The sequence below is a fragment of the Bidens hawaiensis genome, unplaced genomic scaffold (assembly GCF_021521415.1).
Source record: "Bidens hawaiensis isolate Kalapana, Puna unplaced genomic scaffold, B.hawaiensis_p1.1 tig00001461_1, whole genome shotgun sequence".
Classification (NCBI taxonomy): Eukaryota; Viridiplantae; Streptophyta; class Magnoliopsida; order Asterales; family Asteraceae; genus Bidens; species Bidens hawaiensis.
Window position 1 is genome coordinate 3,375,251 of NW_027491082.1, and position 21,711 is coordinate 3,396,961.

Here is a 21,711-nt window from a genome sequence, read left to right on the forward strand (position 1 = left end):
TCTTTCTTTCTTTTTCATGCTAATTTACTAGACTCATTGCCACTTTTTGGGACAAAGATTGAGAAGAAACCAGATGGGGACCAATTGTTACTTCTTGTTACTCTTGCTCTTTGTTCTTGTTCTTGATTTTGAACTCACCACAGCTCAGATTCCAGGTTCTCTTTCTCTCTTACTTGTATGCATGTAATATGGTATATGGGTTTTTCTTTTCTTTGATTTTGATTGCTTTTTTAATGAATTTGTGGTGGAATTTGATCATTCTTGATGTGGGTTTTGTGTAAAGTTTTAAGATTGATGTGGGTTTTGGGTAAAGTTTCAATCTTGCTTGTTTCTGTGTCTTTCTTGGGTGATTTATTTGAGTTTTTGTTTTCTTTGAATTTGGTTGCTGTTTTTTATGAATTTGTGGTAGAATTTGATAATTCTTGGTGTGGGTTTGGTGTAAAGTTTCAAGATTGATGTGGGTTTTGGGTAAAGTTTCAGTCTTGCTTGTTTTTTGTGTCTTTTTTGGGTGATTTATTTGTGGTTTTGTATGTAAAGTGCATGAATTTAGGAATGGAAGTTGTAGCATTTGAGGGAAAGTATTGGGATATCATATCAAGTAAGTTTTGGGTTTGAAATGGTGCCCTAATTGGAATGCATAGTAACCTTAAATTATGTCTTTCGTAGGGTGGAAATTTCATAAATTGATGAAGGTAAACTTGTGTTTTGTGGTGGTGGATGCTTTTGGCTTTTAGTTTTTTTTTTTCTTTAATATTGATTTGCACTTGGTTTGTTAGGTATTTAAGAATGATATAAACTTTTTATGTGTTTAATGATTAAATCTTGTTGGATGTGATTTCAGATGTACAAATCATTTCAATTTGAATAATCAGATTCTTTAAGCTAGGATAATTAAGTAATTTCACAGTTATCTCACTAATTAGCTTGTTATGTCAATTCCTTATTATTACCATTTATTATTTGTTTTCACCATTTATTATTACATCTTTCTGATGATATAATATCAGGTCCCATATGTGATTAGCAAAACTTGTATGCACTAAACATTATAGAAGTAGCAACTTGGCAATCTCAATCTGTTTATGTCATTTGTATTATGTTTCAACTCCAACGGGTCAAAATAAAATGGGTCAAACGGGTCTGCTTGTATGTTCTTTTGTGCTTTCTTTTTTTCAAAGTTGACATTTTTTTTTGGTAAATTATGATAATATGCCAAACAGGCTTTATAAGTTTTGACTGCGGCGGCCAAAGCAATTTCACAGACAACCTCGGGCTCGACTGGACTCCCGACAACCAAATCATTTACGGGATCACAACCAACATCTCAGTCACAAATGAAACAAGACAACAATATCAAACCGTTAGATATTTTCCAGCAGACAACCGAAAATATTGTTACACGCTTGACGTAAAAAGCCGAACTAGGTACCTCATTAGAGCAACATTCTTGTATGGCAACTTTGATAACAACAATGTTTACCCAAAGTTCGACATTTCAATGGGACCCACCCGTTGGGCCACAATCGTCATTTCAGATGCTAATATTATTGAGTCTCAAGAACTAATCTTTTTGGCTTCTGATTCTACTGTGAGTGTCTGTTTATCAAACGCTACAACTGGACAGCCATTTATATCTACACTCGAGCTTCGACCGTTTAACGGGTCCGTTTACCTTACACCGTTTGAAAATGAGTTCTTTCTTGGTGTTTCTGCAAGAATCAATTTTGGGGCAGAAAATGAAGACCCGATTAGATACCCGGATGACCCGTTTGATAGAATATGGGAATCGGATTTGGTAAAGAAAGCAAATTATCTTGTTGATGTGGCGGCGGGTACGGATCGGATATCGACAAAGTTACCTGTTGATACCCGAAAAGACGAGCAACCGCCCGAGAAAGTTATGCAGACAGCTGTCGTGGGAAGAAACGGGACGTTAACTTATCGTATGAATTTGGATGGTTTTCCAGGATACGGGTGGGCGTATACTTATTTTGCTGAGATTGAAGATTTGGCTTCCACCGAGACTAGAAAGTTTCGGCTAGTTCTTCCGGGAGCACCAGAGCTCACGAAAGCGGTTGTTAATATCCAAGAAAACGCTCAGGGGACACACCGTATGTATGAGCCGGGATTTGAAAACATATCACTTCCATTTGTTTTGTCTTTTAAGTTTGGGAAAACATATGATTCTACTCAAGGGCCTCTTGTGAACGCAATTGAGATTAGTAAATATTTGAAAATTAGTGATGGATCTTTTGATGGTGAGCAAATCAAATTTTAGATTAAAACGATTAGAATTATTCATAATATCTTATTTTTTTGGGGAGTTTGCTTTATTTGTAGGAGCCGTAGCTGCGAGTTTAGTATCGGGCAGGACGTTGGATTGGGCTCAAGAAGGTGGCGATCCATGCTTGCCCGTTGCGTGGTCGTGGGTGGAGTGTAATTTGGATAACGAACCAAAGATTATCTCAGTGTATGTTCTTTTAAGTTTCTTTATCTTTATTGATCAAGAAGTAACTTTCTTCAATCTTGATATTGTATTTTGAATATAAAAGAAATGAAATTTGGTAACTCAAAATGGAAAGAAAGTTTAAAGCTTCATCCTTTTTTATAAATGAGAAAATACTTAGTGCCGAGAATAGAACTTCGAAAAAAGTTGATTAACCTTTTATGCCTAAACAGAAAGTTTTGTAATTTTCATGGATAAGTGGCGTATATGATATTCGTTATGTTTTTTTTTTTTTTAATTACAATTGGAATAAAAACTTTGTTTGATACATTACATCAATCTATGGGAATATGTTTCCATGAGTGGGTTGACTAGAAAGATTGAAAACGAGCGGGCATCTTATGTGAGTGATGTTTGCTCACATTTTACGCAGCAAATTGTCTGGCAAGAACTTGACTGGAGGCATTCCTTCTGAGTTGACCAAGTTGACCAGCTTAGAACAGTTGTAAGTTTCAATCTTTTTAATGATGTTTATTTGGGATTAATAAATGGATTGTGTTTGACCATTTAGTTTTATGCTAGGTGGCTTGATGGGAATGCACTCACCGGCCCGATTCCTGATTTTACTGGATGCCCAAATTTAAAGATCATGTAACATACATTTTATGATTTCTGTTGTCCTTATACCTTGCGGTTTAAGTATTCTTTTTTTTTTTTTTATGCTTATTTTAACTAATAACTTTTGTCTATTCAGACATCTTGAGAACAATAAGTTGAGTGGTGACTTGCCTCCCTCATTAGCAGACCTACCTAATTTAAGTCAATTGTAAGTAAATTATTATTCCATTTCTCCAAAATACACTTCTATTATTTTCAAAATTTAGTAGCAAATCATAATTTAGGTGCAACTAACTGTCTTTCGGACATGGGCATAAACTAAATATCATTTCCACTTCTAAAAGAAGAAAAAAAAGTCAGCATTTTGCTATTGAAAGTCAAACATGGCACTTCTCAAGATCAAGATTGATAACACATTTCGTTCGTTATACCAAATCTTTTCTAGTTTAATAAGCATTATTTAGTTTGACATCCTCCTTTTTTTCTTCAGAAAAATAACTATATCTTGCCAAACTTTTGAAAATGAATTCGTCTCAACATAAACTGATAACGTGTCAACTTTGCCTTTTCTTGACAAAGAAAACTGATAATAAAGACTACATACAAACACAGCCTAGGTGAATGTTAATATACTCTGGCTCATTTACCAAAAGCCCGCGATCTTTCAATTTTCCACTGTTTTATGATATGAACATGCCTACTCTTCTATTTGCTTTGTATGAAAAAAAAATGGATTTTCTGCATGTCTTTAATCTTTTCTATCACATTTGTTTTCCTAATGGACCTAATGAATACAGGTATTTACAAAATAACTTGTTAACTGGAGAAGTCCCGCCCGGTCTTCTGAACAAGAATTTAGTCTTAAAGTAAGTATTTCTTCCTTGCTCCATGACTGTTTTTTTTTTCTTTTTTGTAAAAACTATTATTGAGTTCATGTTTCTTGAAAGTTAAAGATGCTTATAAGCACATTTTAGATTTGCATACACGATTTACGATGCTGCTTTAAGATTTATCTTTGTTCCAATTTATATCGTTTTCGTGTTGTTTTCATGATCTTTATGTTTTTTTTAAATCTTTTCAGCTACACGGGAAATGTAAGTCTTAACAAAGTAAGCAATGGAGGGAGACGGAACAGAAACATAATTATTGGAGTGGTGATCGGGGCTGCTGCCCTTTTCATAGGGTTCATAACTTCATGCATACTCCTTCGCCAACGAAATTCGAAAACCGGTAAGCTCATGGAACATATAATATCAGAAAATCAGAATCATATAATCATCTGTAATTAAACAGCATGTTTGATATACGTAATTAGGTAAATTTGTTTTACTTATGAAAGGGTATTTATTATTTAAGTAAACAAAGTAATTTTGTTTTACCTTTTGATAAATTATTTGTTAATTTTTACTTTTTTTTTGTCAGAGCCCAAACATAGGGTGCAGGTTATGAGCAATGCAGCAACAGAAGCTGCTCAAAGCTTCACATTATCCGAACTACGAAACGCCACAAAGAATTTTGGAAACAAAGTCGGATCGGGAGGATATGGCACCGTTTATTATGGAAAATTAAATGATGGAAGGGAAATTGCTGTCAAAATACTTGAAAGTAATAATGTTTATCAGGGCAAGAAAGAGTTTGCAAATGAGGTAACTTTTGGCATAATAACAATTTTTTTGAGTTCTTTTGCTTGCTAGAACAACCTGTTCTTGATTACTTTATTTAATGCTTTTTTTTTAATTTCTGACTAAGGTGAGCCTTCTTTCAAGAATCCATCATAGAAACCTGGTACAGTTTCTAGGCTTTTGCCAAGAAGAAGGGAAGGATATTCTTGTTTATGAATTTATGCATAATGGAACACTCAAGGAACATCTTTATGGTTCGGATTTTGTTTAATCTCTTTGTGTTCTTGAGCCGACTCAAGTTTTAGGTTTTCTGTTGTGATAATGAATCTTTATGTTTAAATTTAGGACCTTTAGCTAGGGAAAGGGGGATTAAGTGGATCAAACGACTCGAGATTGCTGAAGAGTCTGCCAAAGGTATGCTTTTTTGGAAATCAAGATTTTGTTTCTTGGCCATTTCATATTTAAGTTCATGAGTTCTAAGTTATTATAAAGGGCAAATTGCATATATTTGCAATAAATAGCAACTTACTTACATTTGAGTTAAGACTAGTTGGTGAGAAATCAAGATTTTGTTTCTTGGTCATTTCATAATTCAAAATAACGAGTTCTAAGTTACTACAAAGGAAAAATTGCCCAAGAAAATAATGATAATAATATAATAATAATAATATAATAATAATAATAATAATAATAATAATGAGTTCTAAGTTATTTAAGTCTAGTTGGAAAGAAATCAAGTTCTGAGTTATTTATGCTAATTTGATCTTTTTTATAAACTTGTTTTTAGGAATTGAGTACCTTCATACCGGTTGTGTTCCTTCCATCATTCATAGAGATTTGAAAACGAGCAACATTCTTCTTGATAAGAATATGAGGGCTAAAGTTTCTGATTTTGGCCTCTCAAAGCTTGCGGTTGATGGGACTTCACATGTATCAAGCATTGTTCGTGGCACAGTTGGCTATCTTGATCCTGAGTAACTTTTTTTTTTGGGATGTCCCATGAAAATTTATCCATTTTTACTTGAGTTTTCTTGTTCAAATTACATTTTTGGTATTTGTTAAGTGGTGTTTTAAAGATATGACAAATACTCAAAACCACTAACTTAAAGTTACTTGTGCATTGTAGGTACTATATTTCGAACCGTTTAACAGAGAAAACCGATATTTATAGTTTTGGGGTCATTCTTCTCGAGCTAATCTCTGGTCAAGAAGCGATTTCAAATGAAAACTTTGGTATAAATTGCCGTAACATCGTTCAATGGGTAAGTCCACTTACAAATTGGTTTATATAGGTTATATTTTATGTATCACGGGTCAAACTGGTTATGCAAAAGGTTCATCTGAAAAGGAAACCGGTGAAATGGGTTGAAAGTCATCAGAAATGTTTTAAATTGGTTTCTTAAGAATACGTTAAGATCATTATTGTAGTTATATTTATCACGTTTATTTACCATTTTTATAAAAAGAACAAAGAGATAATGTGTGTGGAAGCCACCAAGTATTCAACTTTTTTCATTTAGACATGTATATTGAAACTACCTTATAGCTACGCGACTATGCATCTAGTTTACATGTGTCTAAATATGCCGGAATATGTTGCTTTTCGATATAGATATATACAAGGGTATTTTTGTCTTTTTCAAGTTTTAAGGGCACTTTTTTATTAGGCATGTTTTGACCGAATTTGATATAAATGAAAGCATCCACACAGTTAGAAGTTTTAAAAAGTTGAAAACATGGGTCCGACCCAAACCGACCCGTTTTGAACCGTGGCCTGGTCGGATGAGCCCGGTTTGCAACCCCTACTATTAATGAGTGTATTGATTTAATGATAGGCAAAGATGCATATAGAGAATGGGGACATTCAAGGAATCATTGATCCGGCTCTTGGTAACGAATATAACATCCAGTCGATGTGGAAGATAGCCGAAAAAGCTTTAATGTGCGTGCAACCACACGGGAACATGAGACCTTCAATGTCAGAGGTTATTAAAGAAATACAAGATGCAATCTTGATAGAAAAGGGAGTTGAAACGGCTGCACGAGAACGCAGTTCTGATGAAATGTCAAGACATACAATATTGAACATGGGATCTCTTGATCTAATGGCCAACGGCCAAGATTTGTCGATTGATGAGTCGTTTACTCGACCGAGCGCACGTTAGCATTGGTTCTGTTTCATGTCTTCAATATCAGATTCTTAAAATAGAAATTGTGAGGTTTTTTGAAGTTGGGTTTTGAGTAGTTGTTAGAATGGTAATGTGGTGTTAATTTTTTGGTACTTGGAGGTGTGATTTTTGGGTCAGTTTGTAAGTTTTTGTAGTTGTAGGGGTTGGGTGTAAATTTGAAGTTTTTGTGGACCAGTATTGAAACTTATATAGTTGCAAAATTATCTTTAGTAATTTGTATTCAAATTTAGTTATTTAATTTATTGTTTTGCAATTATTATGTGTTTACCAATAATGTTGATATTGGTGCCTACATATGTTTTAACCATGGTCATTTTAATTATGAAGTTTTAAAAGCATACAATATTGTGTCAAAATTTACCTTTTTATCAAAATAGATGTTACCCCTCAGAAGGGTATAAATCCTCCAAAAAATAAGTATAAAACTACTGCTCCATAATAATATTTAAAGTAAAAGAAACATAATCAGGCATAAAGAATTCATTCTTAAAAGTAAATATGAAACAAAGAAAAGTAAATTTGACCTTAAAGAAAGGTAAGCTAAAGTTTGAATCTTAAATCCTTGAAAATTTGTGGAATTTGTATCTTCCATTTAAATCTTGATTTCTTGAAAAATAACAACATTCATTGTAAAAACTAATATAAAATAAATAACATTTTCTTATGAACAACACATATAGCTTAGCAAAATACGCACAAGGAACATGCATAATTTAAGGTATATCACCTCGTATCTCTTATGGATAGAATGATGTAATAAACAAACCAACGATATTTTCCGAAAATTATATATTTTGAGATTTTGAAAGAAGTTCTAGCATTGGATGACCAAAACATGTTTTTTACACAATATCTAAACAAGTAGTAGAGGCAATCAAACCATTCATAGTAAGTGGTTGGTCATGTCATCCAACTCTTAAGTTTTCAAGCTTTTGTATAAAATTCAAGTTTTGACTATTGAATGTGACATATCTTTGTAATAGAAGTTTCTAACATGGCACATGTGGTTTTTTTTTCTTAATTAAAGAGGTCATATAAGTTCATGCATGTGAGTAGATATTCTTTAAATTAATTATTTCTAGACTATGGTGAAATTTTGTATTAGCTAGTGTTTAAACCTATATTAGAAAATATAAATATTTAAAAATTATTACAATCACTATTGAAGTTGCTTGGATGATAATACAATCAATAATGTTAGTTGCACTAATTTGGAAAATTGGTGAATTTTGACTTATATAACATTATTGACTTAAATACCTGAATTGGTCAAGCATTGTTTTGGAAGTTGTACAATAATCAGGCAAATAATTCTCAATGAAAAATGATGCCTTAAACCTTAACATTACTTGTGAGAATTTATGTTGATTAAAATCCTAATGAAAAGAGTTTTCAATTGACCAAATTAGTGAACTTTAACAAAAATTGACCCATTTTGGGAAATTGGTGTCAATTTGACTCAAAACTAACAAACCCTTTCTATCAATTGAAACCAGAAGTGCGGTATATAGAACTATTTGATATGTCTTTTTAGATGGAATCATGGTAACAAGTTTTGGCATTTCTCATAATCTAAACGGAACTCAACATTTCATGATATGTAACTTTTGTTAAGTGATTATGAGTGAATTTGGCGGGGTTTAAGTGACTTGCATCTTTCTGAGGCATGTTCAAATATAGGAGTTAGTTGAGAGGTAAAATTAAGGTTAAAGATGCTTAGAGATTAGTTCGGTTTTGACTTAGCTTTGTCTTGGCCTCCTATGGGCTTATTTTCTTATTTATTTTTTGGTGGTTTTTGCATGTTATCTTCTACTTTCTAGTTCTTCGTGTCCCTTTGATGTTTTTTTATAAATTTTTTTGTGGTCTTTGCATGCTACCTTCTAGTTCCTCGTTCAGATACGTTATTGGACTCGAGCGTCTTACTAGAAGCAACATATTATTTTATCCCATAGATAAAGGTATGTATGGCTTCATCTCACCCTTCCCATACGCTACGAATAACTTAGTTATATGTGAGATTCTACTCGTATAGTTGTTTTCTTTGGTGGCTATGATTTCACTTGAAGTATTAACTAGGGATGAAAAACGACAATCAACGTATTTTATCATTTCAGATACCTAAATATACCCAAGTCATATGCCTCTATGTCATTGGTTTTACATATACCTTTCACAGCGAGCGTCTTGGTTACGCCTTCTTTAAATCTGACATTGGCCCTCCGAGCATCTTTCTCTATAAGACTTCACACATTTTTCACTTGAAAAAAAACTTTAATATAACCATTAGTTTATAAACTTTAAATAGTTGTTTATAAACTTTACACTTAACCATTTAAAACTTTCAAACAAATTATTTCATAAATAATACATAACATTTTTAAATAAAGAAAACCCCACAAGAGATTATTAGTTAAGTAAACTTAATCATAACACAATAAAAACAATTATGAAGGAAAATCTTTGTATAAATATAATAAAATAATATAACCATTAGTTTGAATCTTTTCATGAATAATCCTATCTTAGTATTTTTTATATAAATTATTATCATATTCAAAACTGATTCCTTCCGATAAATACCTCACCTTTTTTTTTATATCTACACCTTAAATTTCTCAATATTGTTAACACATAACAATAGTAATAATAATAAAAATGTGACAATATATTCATTTAATTTATTTATAGCATTAGAATCAATCTAAAACATAAACACTCGCATACATACATACCCTCCATGTTTCTTCATCATCATCATCATCATCATCATCATCATCATCATCCAATTTCCTCTGTATAATAATAATAATTATTAGGTTAATAAAACCCTCTTTATAATTCCTACTAAAATTTATTATATTAGGGATTTCAAGATCAATTTCTGCAATCAACTCTTACAGACTCAGGGTAATCAATCCATCAATCACTTATTGTTAATATGCTATTATTATTATTATTGTTCACTTGTTTCTTTGATTACTTAAAAAGATCATCTTTTTACAAGCATACGCATCATCAATCATGTTCTGAATGTATTTATTTATTTGTTTTAATTTTTAATAATTTATTTTTTTCTCATACTTGGCTTACTTTTTGTTGATCATTATAAGTTTATAACTATTGGTAATTATTGATGTTCCAGTGACTGATTTTGATAGTTTATTTACATGATTGAAGATCAAGATTGTTGCAGATGCTTATATGTTGTTTTAATTTCTTGTTTTTTTATTGAACTTTAGTGAAATTTCGATGGGAAATCGCGGGCAGAAGCGAGCGGAAACGATCGATGAGTTTCCAGCCGATAAACGAACTTGTAGTTCATTGGAGTTTAGACCAAGTTCATCAGTGTCTCCAACAGAAATAACCACTCCGACCACCTCAACGAACCAAACCCATGACCATGATATGGAAACATCCTCATCTGCTTCTGGGTCAGGCTCGGCCCGGACCGATGAGGATAAAGATTCAGCATACGGGTCGTGTGATTCAGATGAAATGGTTGATGCCGAACACAGAAAAGCCCGAAACGCGATTCTTGAGTACCAAAGGCAGAGGCTTTCTGGTGATCAAGAAAAGTTCAAAAGGGTATTATTGGTATTAAATGGTGAAAGTGAAAGCGATGAACTTGCTCAAGAAAAAGCACTTAGAGAGCTTTGTGAAATACTATCGTTTTGTGCGGATAGTTCGCTGTCGAGTTTAATGGCGAACTCGTTGTCGCCTGTTCTTATTAAGCTCGCAGGCCATGAAACGAACCCGGAGATTATGCTTTTGTCTATTCGGGCTTTGACTTATTTGTGTGATAGTCATCCTCGGTCTTCGGGTTTTATTGTTAGATATAATGGCATTCCTGTTCTCTGTCAGAGATTGTTGTCTATTGAGTATGTGGATGTAGCTGAACAGGTAAACTTTTGGTTTATCTTTAACTGAATCAACGATCAAGCATGAACAATTAAACGATCTAGGTTTTCTTTTTGGTGTTTGTTCATTACGAAAATGAGCATGTCCGTGTTCATTTATGGTTGTTCGTTAACAATATAAACGAGCATAGATGAACAAACATAATGAGCTAAAACCAATTAAAAGTAATGCGATGAACAATGTGCTGGGCCTAAAAGGTATTAAGACTACACTAAGGTGTAATGGGCCCATAAAATTTAAATGAATATATTAACGAACGAATTTAAACAAGCTGCAAACTCACGAACATAAACAAACTTAAGTGAACAGGACGCTCACGAACATAAATGAGCAAACTAGACATGTGTTCATGTTTGTTTGTTTAACTAATGAACAAAGTTTTTGGTTCATGTTTGTTCGTTTATTAAATAAATGAAATTTCTGAATGTTCTGTTCGGTCGTTCTTAAAAATAAAAGTTCTATCGATTCTGATATGCACAGCTTTTCTGTTTATTATATAGAGTTTGCAAGCATTAGAGAAAATATCACGTGAGCAACCACTTGCGTGTTTACAGGCGGGTGCAATAATGGCGGTTCTTACTTTTATTGATTTCTTTTCTACTAGCATTCAGGTAAGGTGATTGTAGGATTAATATTTTATTTAGTTAGCTATTAAGAGATGCATTAAATTTGTTCCTTTTTCTTGAAATAAAAAAAGAGGGTTGCGCTTTCGACCGTGGTGAACATATGTGAGAAGCTTCCCTCCGAAGGGTTTTCGCCTTTTATGGATGCGGTTCCAATATTGTGCCAACTTCTTCAGTATGAGGACAACCAGGTTCTTATCATTATATATTAATATGTTTGATACTCGAATCACATCTTTTAATGAATTTATTGACTTTTTTTATTTTTTATATTGTTTTAGCTTGTTGAACATGTTGCAACATGTTTAATTAAAATAGCAGAAAGAGTGCGCGGATCACCCGAGATGCTGGATGAACTTTCTAAACACGGGTTGATTCATCAAGTCTCTCATCTTATAGATTTGAACAACAAGACCACTTTATCTCAGTCTGTTGACACTGTATGCATTTATATATCTATATATTTTTGAATTTCTTTGTCATCAGTTTTTAACTTTTGTGAACTTATATTCAGGGTCTAATTGGACTACTTGTGAAACTTGCTTCTGGTTCTATGATAGCTGTGAAGTCGCTTTTTGATCTTAATATAAGTAGAATTTTGAAGGATATATTGTCGACTTATGATCTTTCGCACAGGGTTCCTTCCCCTCGGGCCGTTGGTCAAAGCAATCAGGTCAAACCGCACACATGTTCACATGATTTTACATCTATTTTCATTGATGCTTGAAAATGACATATATAATTATATTATTTCTTCAGGCGCATGAAGTTTTGAAATTGTTGATTCAACTGCTACCCGTTGTAGCTAGAGATCATGAGGTCCTGTTGACAGAAGAGAAGTCAACATTTTTGGTGGAAAACCCTAATTTCTTGAAGACATTTGGGAATGATATGTTACATGTTTTGATCCAGGTTGGTTGTTGTTAATCATGTTGTTGGAATGCAGGGCTTATGTGCCAACTTTTTTATATAATTATCATGATGTATAATCCAAGTTTTCATTTTTTTAACAGGTTGTTGATACGGGTGTTGATTTATACATTTGTTACGGATGTTTATGCGTTATCGACAGGCTAATTTATTACATCAACTCTGATACACTTCTTGATTTGCTTAAACAAGTCAACATTTCAAGGTGACATAAAGCCTTCTAAATTTTGCAATTTAAGTTTTTAGTAAGTGTCAAATGGTTTGTATTAATAGTTGACTAAAAAGCCAGTCAAAGTCTATCCAAATGCATAAAACCTTCTAAATTGCTTTAACGAGAAAAAGTTCAAATCACCATTTTGAGTTTTTTGATTGATTTTTGGAAAGTGAGGCTGATAAGCTCATATGTGCCACCTTTCAGGTTTTTGGCGGGAGTGTTCACTCGAAAGGATCGACATGTAATAATGCTAGCACTTAGTATATCCGACACTATCCTTAAAAAGACCAATGATGTTTTCGTGGACCCTTTTGTAAAGGAAGGAGTTCTTTATGCCATCGATGCACTTATGGTCCCGGAAAAGGGTTCAAGTTTCATGTTCTCAGCTTTTAACGATATTCAGTTATCGAATGATTCGAGTCGAAAACGGTGCTTATGTTATTCATTTGACAACTGTAAGTCTTCATCTTCATCAGCTTCAGCATCACTGAATTGCAAGATGGAAAATGATGGCCTTCAAACTCTTGCAAGAAACATAAGGACAACTTATTTTGACAAAAACGCGTCCACGTCAGCAAACGGGACAACTGATATTCTTGAAAAGTTGAAATCTTTATCTGCTGAATTAGCTTCTATGATCACTCATAGTACTCCTGAAGAAGAGTATGATAATGTATTGCATCAAATCATGTCACATCTTAACGGGTCGGATGTTATTTCCACCTTTGAATTTGTTGAAAGTGGAATTACCAGGTCATTGGTTAACTATCTATCCAGTGGTCAATGTTCTAGGAGCGTTTCTGATGATAACGGGTCAAAAAGTCAACATTGTGTTGCAGAGAGAAGACTGAAGACTTTCGGTGGACTTTTTTGGTCAAACTTTTCGTTATCAGACTTTATGGCTAAATTACAGAGCGGATTATCTTCGGTTGAAGATTTTCCTGTTGTGGTGAGCAGTGTATCCAAACACAGAAATTCATATGCTACTGTTCCGTATAGGCATTGTACCACATACCCGTGTCTGAAAGTTCTGTTTGGTAAGGAAGATGGAGAGTTGACTTTAGTTGAGTACTCGGGCGATGCTCAAAATGTTGACCCGCTTTCGGATGCTGATGCAATTGGAAAGTTCTTATGGCCTAAGGTTTGCCCAGAAAGTAATAAAGAAGATAAAAATGAGTCTGTTAAAAGTCAAAACAATGTTGGGTCAACTTCTGCTGAGTCATCTGTAAGATCAACTCTTTTTTTTTATTATTATTATTTAATATCATACTTATAGTATTATATTTAGTATCACGTCATAGTATTATACTTCTTTTTCCACAAAGATTGTATTTTCATATCAAGTTGGTGTTTTTATGACAGGACTCTGTTAGTCATCTATCGTTTTACCTTGATGGAAAGCAAGTTGACCGAGCATTGACTTTATATCAAGCTGTTATCAATCACCAGAAAGAAAAATACGAAACTATCACTCATGCAGAATTGTGGAATCAAATACACAAAATAACTTACAAGAAAACATCAAATTTAGAAACAACTACCACCCAAGATTTTGGATGTCACACATGTCAACCATCCACCTTGAAAAAACTACTATTTTCTGACATCGGGTCAACTGTGGAAAAGTCAACTCCGTGTTACAACATATTGTTTCTTTTGAGAATATTGGAAGCTGTCAACAGGTTAAGATTCCATATAATATCACATGAAAAAATCCACTCGTTTGCTCAAGGTAGAATTAGTGAATTAGATGGTGTAAGAGCAACAAGTGAGGGTATTTTAGGTATTTTACAGAACGAGTTTGTAAACACTAGGTTAACAGAAAAGCTAGAGCAGCAGATGCGGGACCTGTTAGCCATATCGACTGGCGGCATGCCATCATGGTGTAAAGAACTAATGTCATCATGCCCGTTCTTGTTTAGTTTCGAAGCGCGATGCAAGTACTTCCGTTTAGCAGCATTCAGTAAGCTTCATAGTCAAACTCGGGTTTCATCCGGGTCAAACTCGGGTATCCAAAACGACTCTTCTATGCCTCGAAAAAAGTTTCTGGTTTACCGACATCAGATTCTTGAATCGGCTGCTAAAATGATGGATCTTCACGCCAGTCAAAAAGTGGTTCTTGAAGTGAAATATGATGAAGAAGTTGGAACGGGCCTCGGGCCAACATTGGAGTTTTTTACGCTCGTGAGTAATGAGTTTCAGAAACCGGGCCTTGGGATGTGGAGAGGAGACAATGTTTTGGATTCTGGGCGTGTTGGGTCTTTGTTTGGGCTCTTTCCAGGCCCGTGGTCTCCTACTGGGCCCACAGTCTCGAATAATATTGAGTTTTCTGAGGTGAAACGAAAGTTTATCTTGTTGGGCCAGATTGTGGCGAAGGCCCTTCATGATGGGCGGGTTTTGGATCTTCCATTTTCTAAAGCTTTTTATAAACTAATACTTGGAAAGGTCTGGTTTATATTTCGTAAACATAAGAAGCTGTTGATTTTATGTTTCTTTTAATCCATGAAATTGGTGGTATTGCAGGAGCTAGGTTTATATGATATACAGTCGTTTGACCCAGTTCTTGGTAAGACCCTTATCGAGTTTCGGGCTCTTGTTGAAAGAAGAAAGTATTTGAAATCAGTTGGAGAAATTTCAGCCGATAATCTTGACCCGTGCTTTCGGGATACAAAAGTCAAAGATTTGCATCTTGATTTTACTCTTCCGGGCTATCCTGATTATATTCTCGCTTCTGGGCCCGATAAAGAAATGGTAGTTATTTTTTATTTACTTATTTTTCTCCAATCTTGACCTTTTAAGCTAAAAATGGTCAATTTTTATTTATTCTTTAGGTAAATTCTGCAAATTTGGAGGACTACATTGAACTTGTGGTCGATGCAACAATAAATTCTGGAATTTCTAGACAAATGGAGGCTTTTAAATCAGGGTTTAATCAGGTTTTTTTTTTTTTTGCTTTTGTATTTTTTTTACTCTTTTTAACTGTAAGAATTTGTTTAACCGTATTGAGTTTTTGTTCATTTAGGTTTTCCCAATCATCAATCTTCATATATTCACCGATGAAGAACTAGAACGTCTCTTATGTGGAGAAAGTGAAACTTGGAATGTATGTTATTGGTCAAACTTATATTTTCAGATGCTAAGTATGGTAAACGTGTCATTGTTGTTCTTTTGGCAGTCAAATCAACTCTCGGATCTCATCAAGTTTGATCATGGATACACTGCTAGCAGCCCTCCAATTTTACATGTCAGTATTGTTAAGCTATTATGAATCATCTACTAGTTGTTACTTGTACTTTTTATTTTTATTTTTATTTTTTCACAAAAATGCAGTTTTTGGAGGTCATACAAGAGTTTGATTATGAGCAGCAAAAGGCTTTTGTGAAGTTTGTGACGGGTGCTCCACGGCTTCCCCTTGGTGGTTTGGCATCACTAAACCCTAAACTCACAATCGTACGCAAGGTTTGTATTATAGTTTTCTTCTTTTCTTTTTCAGAATCTATGTATGTATATATTGTTTCTAGAATCTTGTTTCAAATGTGTATCATGTGTTGGTTTCTTGACAGCATTGCGATAAATTTGTGGATGCCGACCTCCCTAGTGTGATGACATGTGCTAACTATCTCAAACTGCCTCCATACTCTTCCAAGGTTAAAAAGGCATTCTTTCTTTTCTAGCTTAGTTTATTATGAGCCCTACATCTTGAAACGCAGTTGAAACAGGCCAAAAAGGATTAAAGTAGTGAAAACGGATTTAACTTTAAACGGGTCAAAATGGGTTCAAGTTGAAACGGGTCAAAGTGGATTCAAATTAAAACGGGTCAAAATGGGTTAAGTTGAAACGGGACAAACTGGACTCAACTTGTCCCGTTTCAACTTAAGCGGGTCAAAGTGCGGGTTACTTGAAACGGGTTAAAGTTGGTTCAAGTTGAGCGGGTCGAATGGGCTCAAATTATAACGGGTCAAAATGGGTTAAATTGAAATGAAACAAACTGGATTCAACTTAAAATGGGTCAAGGTGGGTAAGTTGAAATGGGCCAAACTGAGTTCAACTTGAAGTTGGTCAAACAGGCTTAAATTGAAACGGTTCAAAACAGGCTCAATTTGAAACAAGTTCTATTTGAAATGGATCAAAACTGTTTTAGTTGGGTTGACCAACAAAACGCTTTTTTGTCCAGATATATGTTAATTATTTTTATCATTAACATAGATAGTGTACTCAAGTCCTCTGAATACTATTCGTTGATAAATCATGGTGGTGATCAAAAGAATCATGTTCATACTGCGTATAAAACATGAAACAGTCATAATAAGTTGTAATTTTTCTTGTTGCAGGAAATGATGAAGGAAAAGCTGTTATACGCAATAACAGAAGGGCAAGGGTCGTTTCATCTCTCTTAAGGTTGCGCACAACATGTATATAAGATGTGAATATGTAATTATCAGGTAGGCAGTGGTGGTACAGAGGACATGACACGTGGCAGTGGTTACGGTGGCAGTAGTTGTGGTGATGTGATGGTGATGGTGATGGATGAATGTGTCGGATACCTGCTAAGCTAAGACAGGGATAGGTACTAGATGGTTCGTGTCTTGGAGAAGAAAATGTACAGAAAGATGGCACGGTTTCAAGTTTGACAAGCATCGACTTCTCTTTTAACTCGTTTCTTAAACGTTTTGTACAGAACTTTGTTTTATTTATCTTTTTTTTAAACTTTATACTTTGTGGTTTGTTTCAACTGATGGTTTATCTAGTAGTACTATGCCTTTTGGTTATGAGGTTTCTTTTCCTGCATTGCATGGTTTGCTTGCCTTTTGGATTACTCTTTTAGGGTGAATAATATGCAGCAAGTTATCATATTTTAAAAGGATTACTCTATAGAATAGTTTCGGATGACACGCACTTCAGTCGTGGTTCGTTCCGGACTAGAACCTAACGAGTTAAAACAATTATGAAAAATTGCTATGTTTTTATTTCAAAATAGTATCCAAAATGTCAAATCATTTTTCGAAGATCTAGTCGACTTCTGAAATGTCAATTCTCGGACAAATGATTCTGAAAATGTGACCTTTACATCGACTATGGAAAAGTAACTGGTTATTGCTACGAAAGAGTAATTAGGTAAAAGCCATCTGTTATCACTACCCACCTTAGTTATAACATATGATCACTACCTTAATAACAATATGTTATGTTGTAAAAGCGATCTCTATCGACTTATAAAAGATGGTTATAGAGAAGAGAACTCATGTTATGAAAAAGGAGTGAACATGATGTGAGCTATTGTCATTGTGTTTTTTCAAGTTTCAAACACTTATTTACTATTAAAAGTGGTAGTCGGTATAAACAATTTCTATCACCTACACCATCTTACATATTGTTTTATAATCTAGACATTATCAAAAAAAAAAAAAAAACACGTTTTCTTAACAAATTAAGAGTCTTAAATTAGATTTGTCAAAATTGTCGGTTGACTGTAGACAGGATTTTGTTGACAGGTTGAATTGTCGGTATGAACAATGCATCTATACGTTATCTAAAAAAACATTTTCTTAGCAAATTAAGAGTCTAAAACTAGATGTGTCAAATTCTCAAGTGATGGTAGACGGGATTTCGATTGACATGTTAAATTGTTCAAATCGAGACGACCCTGTCGACCCATATATTTTTTTACTCATATAAAAGCATCAACTATGTTCTGTACACACTCAAAATCATGTAACACAAACCCAGTCTATCTACTCAAACCCGACCCAGTAGATAGATGAACACAAACATAAACATGAACCGAAAAGCAAAATGTGGTGGTGAATCGATGGGGTTGGGCCAACCTGTAATACATAGATACATATATATGCACGTGCATCCTTCATGGCCATCTTATATTTATATTCATTCATACCCAACCAACCAACCAACCTTATAATAATAATAATATTAATATTAATATTAATAATATTATTATTCTTTCATTCTCTATCATTTCATTCCTTCAATCTGCCGCAAAAATTAGGTACGTCTTTTCCCCCAAATTCATCCATCGATCAATCGTTTCCTGTTACTGATTTCTCTATAGATTGTCAATATCGTCTTAATTTCAATTGTCCCCAACTTTTATTTGACGGTGGGTAATTAAATTAACGATCTTGAATGATTTAGGTATATTAACCCAGGATTTTGTTAATTGCTAATTGGGTTTAATTTGGATATTAATTAAATTGTTAATTAGGGTTTGTTTGTTCTTCCCTCTTTCATGTTAAATGAACAAACTTTGTTTGTGAATTACTTGTATTGGTGAATCAAATTCATATGCTAATTTTTATGCATTGCGATAGGATGTTTTGCAGTGGGGAATAAATCGATTTGATATATTTCCGTTGTTGCCCATAACGATGGGGCATCGACATGTTTTCAGCCCGTCTTTTATGTTAGAGACTGATAATAACAATGATCACAGATGGAACTTGATAGAACCTCCCTGTGCACTTACCGGTATTGCCGGGATCTATGACATTATTAAAACTTTGACTTTATGACTTTTGGTTGAATGCTTTGATGATTTCTTGATTAATTTACTTTGCAGCAGACACTGGTGCTGCTGAAAGCAGTTCTCTTGCATATCCCGCAAATAACATGTCGATTGAAGGGGAACACTGTAGTAATAGTAATCCCGCTCCTGTCTCAAATGCATATTCTTCATTACCTCACAATGTTCAGAACCTGCATTATCAACCCGACACTTCTGGCCCGTCAAACCTTCCGACGGTTCATGAAAGTTATGTGAATGCTGCATCGTCATCTTCATCCAACTATAAAAAGCATCCCGTCAACGAGGATGATAATGCAAGATGGCAACATAAACGGAAAAGCCCTGCTGATACAAATGGATATGATAATGTTAATAATAGTAGCAGCAGTGGTAGTAGTGCGAATGATAATGATATTAATGGTGGAAGCACGTCCGAAATCTGTATCCCAACCAACCCATGGGAGGAGACTCAAAATATGCATATTTTTGATACCCCTTGGGGTTACCCTAACGTGAAGCGCGGTCATGAAGGTGAAAGTTCTGTTAGGAATGTGAGAAGCAGGGTTGTTTCTTCCAGTAAGTTAAATTTTATGTAATAAATATTCTATTTTGTGTATAAAACTATAATTACCTATTAGTTCTAAAATACCATATTTGCAGGTCACGAGTTAAATCCCTTCAGTAATTCTAGTGAGAATGGTATCATAACCAGAAACAATAATGTTCCGAGTACTCAAGTGCAATCTGATAGAGGAGCCCAAAGCTATTATATTCAAAGATCTAGCAGCTTGCAGTTAGGGAATGAAGGATTGCAGTTGGGCACTGAGGGTTATGCTTCTCCGCATGTGAGGCCTGCCATAGCTTGGCGTTCAAACGATCGAAATGCACGGGCAAGGATTTCACTTGAGAGATATCAAGCTTTTAACGAGGAGGCGAGTTTCCATGATCGGTCCATGCATGAGGTATGTTCATACATTCTAGATGAATACATGTGGTAACCTTAGAATTAGTTTCAAGTGTTAGTTTTGACTAGAGTTTGCAAAATGGGCGGGTCGGGTGACTTGGTTAACAGGTCAAGCGGTCATTTTGTACGGGTTGAAACAGGTCAGATTGGGTTGTGCTGAAAAACTTTTTGTTCGAACCGGTCATTTTGTATGCGTAGAAACGTGTCAGATTGGGTTGTGCTGAAAAAAAAAATTGTTCAAACGTATCATAAATAGTTGGTGTTATGCATGATTAAAAAATCTATTTTTATAAATCTATTTGATCTTTCAGCTGAAGTGATTTATGAGGGTCATTAATTTGACCCGTTTGACCATGTTTCTTTTTAGCCAAATTTTCAATTTTGTGTGTTTGATCTGTTAAGAGATTTTAAACACAACCTTAAGTTAATGGGTTATGGGTCAAAGTTGTCATCTTTATGTTTAGACTTTAGATCCTGCTTTTTACTGTATTGGCCATGATTGTTATCTTTGTTGAATGAAAATGTTTAATTATTTTTTATGTGTTTTTCTGTAAAATATGGAATACGATAAATAATATGAGCTTAGGTATTGTGGGAGTTTAAACATATTACTAAATCTAGTATTTTTTTTATTTTTAAAAGTCAAAATGCCCATGGAACCTGTTGAGTTTGCATCAAAACTCACTTCAGCCACTCGGTTTGTTTCATATGGAAATTTTTATGTAATTGTAGGGTCTCATGATTGTGGATCGGTCAGCCTTTGGATCCAGAAATCCATTTGATCATCATCAGGACATGAGGCTTGACATAGATGACATGAGCTACGAGGTTAGCACACTTTTACCAATCATTTATACTTCAACGGGTTATATGGGTTGGTCAATGGGTTAAGTTTCAAAAGTTATGGGATTTAATCGTTCAAAAATAAAGTCCGGGGGCTTATGGGCAAATCCAGCAAAAGCTTCATTTTACATATTCTATCTCTATGTCTAAATGTGTTTAAATAACAAAACAAACAGGAGCTTCTTGCACTCGGGGAAAGAATTGGAAGTGTTAGCACCGGTCTGTCTGAGAATCTGATTTCGAAGTGTTTAAGAGAATCAATTTACTGTTCTTCCGATCAAATACAAGACGAAGGAACATGTGTGATATGTCTGGTAAGATTATTGAATGCAGATTTGGTTGAGGGTATACATTTTGAATATTTTGAATGCAGATTTGGTTGAGGGTATATATGATTCTGATTGCAGGAAGAGTACGCAAACATGGATGATGTAGGGATGTTAAAAGGTTGCAAGCATGATTTTCATGTTGGATGCATAAAGAAATGGCTGTCAATGAAGAACTTGTGTCCCATATGCAAATCAGAACCCATTAAACAGAAGTAAACTCATTGTCATTATTATATTGTAAATATATGGTATTATATATATGTATTTGTTATTAGAAGAAAAATCCTCAAAACTAGGGAAAGGAAATGTTGATGGCAATGGATCTCAATAATGTATCTTTCACATTCATTGACATTAGTTATGAGAAAAAAAGATCAATGTCACCCTTAGATAGCGTTTGGTATGCATGAATGGAGGGCGGAATGGTATGACTCATTGTGAGGGAATGGAGAAAAGTGTATTTGGTTGATCAAAAAAATGAAATGACCCATT

The 21,711-nt window shown here is 34.3% G+C and overlaps 3 protein-coding genes across 3 annotated transcripts; all 3 read left to right on the forward strand.

Annotated features, from left to right (window-relative positions):
• The first annotated feature begins 60 nt into the window (after window positions 1–60).
• Window positions 61–7,038, forward strand: LOC143577932 (putative LRR receptor-like serine/threonine-protein kinase At1g67720). The gene is made up of 14 exons (XM_077061645.1): window positions 61–155; window positions 1,221–2,258; window positions 2,341–2,470; window positions 2,880–2,951; window positions 3,029–3,097; window positions 3,201–3,272; window positions 3,862–3,930; window positions 4,146–4,294; window positions 4,487–4,710; window positions 4,814–4,940; window positions 5,032–5,100; window positions 5,474–5,660; window positions 5,813–5,948; window positions 6,522–7,038. The coding sequence occupies exons 1-14, from the start codon at window positions 74–76 to the stop codon at window positions 6,849–6,851; spliced, it is 2,754 nt and encodes a 917-aa protein (XP_076917760.1). The 5' UTR covers window positions 61–73; the 3' UTR covers window positions 6,852–7,038.
• Window positions 7,039–9,692: 2,654 nt separating this feature from the next.
• LOC143577942 (E3 ubiquitin-protein ligase UPL4-like) lies at window positions 9,693–17,044 on the forward strand. Its single transcript, XM_077061654.1, has 17 exons — window positions 9,693–9,782; window positions 10,115–10,775; window positions 11,294–11,404; window positions 11,491–11,607; window positions 11,698–11,856; window positions 11,931–12,089; window positions 12,176–12,328; window positions 12,430–12,551; window positions 12,765–13,785; window positions 13,923–15,005; window positions 15,084–15,311; window positions 15,392–15,496; window positions 15,583–15,663; window positions 15,736–15,804; window positions 15,891–16,019; window positions 16,124–16,207; window positions 16,892–17,044. Exons 2-17 carry the CDS (start codon window positions 10,125–10,127, stop codon window positions 16,955–16,957), a joined length of 4,338 nt encoding a protein of 1,445 aa, XP_076917769.1. The 5' UTR covers window positions 9,693–9,782; window positions 10,115–10,124; the 3' UTR covers window positions 16,958–17,044.
• A 1,863-nt stretch (window positions 17,045–18,907) lies between these two features.
• On the forward strand, window positions 18,908–21,492 carry LOC143577172 (uncharacterized). Its single transcript, XM_077061085.1, has 6 exons — window positions 18,908–19,046; window positions 19,141–19,659; window positions 19,744–20,045; window positions 20,780–20,875; window positions 21,067–21,204; window positions 21,298–21,492. Exons 1-6 carry the CDS (start codon window positions 18,947–18,949, stop codon window positions 21,433–21,435), a joined length of 1,293 nt encoding a protein of 430 aa, XP_076917200.1. The 5' UTR covers window positions 18,908–18,946; the 3' UTR covers window positions 21,436–21,492.
• The last annotated feature ends 219 nt before the right edge of the window (window positions 21,493–21,711 follow it).

Coding starts and splice junctions, on each gene's coding strand:
- LOC143577172 (XM_077061085.1), top strand. CDS start 18,947: ATGGGGCATCGACATGTTTTCAGCCCGTCTTTTATGTTAGAGACTGAT. Junction 19,660..19,743: donor AAGCAGGGTTGTTTCTTCCA/GTAAGTTAAATT, acceptor CCATATTTGCAG/GTCACGAGTTAAATCCCTTC. Junction 20,046..20,779: donor ATGATCGGTCCATGCATGAG/GTATGTTCATAC, acceptor ATGTAATTGTAG/GGTCTCATGATTGTGGATCG.
- LOC143577942 (XM_077061654.1), top strand. CDS start 10,125: ATGGGAAATCGCGGGCAGAAGCGAGCGGAAACGATCGATGAGTTTCCA. Junction 11,405..11,490: donor TCTTTTCTACTAGCATTCAG/GTAAGGTGATTG, acceptor AAATAAAAAAAG/AGGGTTGCGCTTTCGACCGT. Junction 16,208..16,891: donor TGCCTCCATACTCTTCCAAG/GTTAAAAAGGCA, acceptor TTCTTGTTGCAG/GAAATGATGAAGGAAAAGCT.
- LOC143577932 (XM_077061645.1), top strand. CDS start 74: ATGGGGACCAATTGTTACTTCTTGTTACTCTTGCTCTTTGTTCTTGTT. Junction 3,098..3,200: donor TGCCCAAATTTAAAGATCAT/GTAACATACATT, acceptor TTGTCTATTCAG/ACATCTTGAGAACAATAAGT. Junction 3,931..4,145: donor AACAAGAATTTAGTCTTAAA/GTAAGTATTTCT, acceptor AAATCTTTTCAG/CTACACGGGAAATGTAAGTC.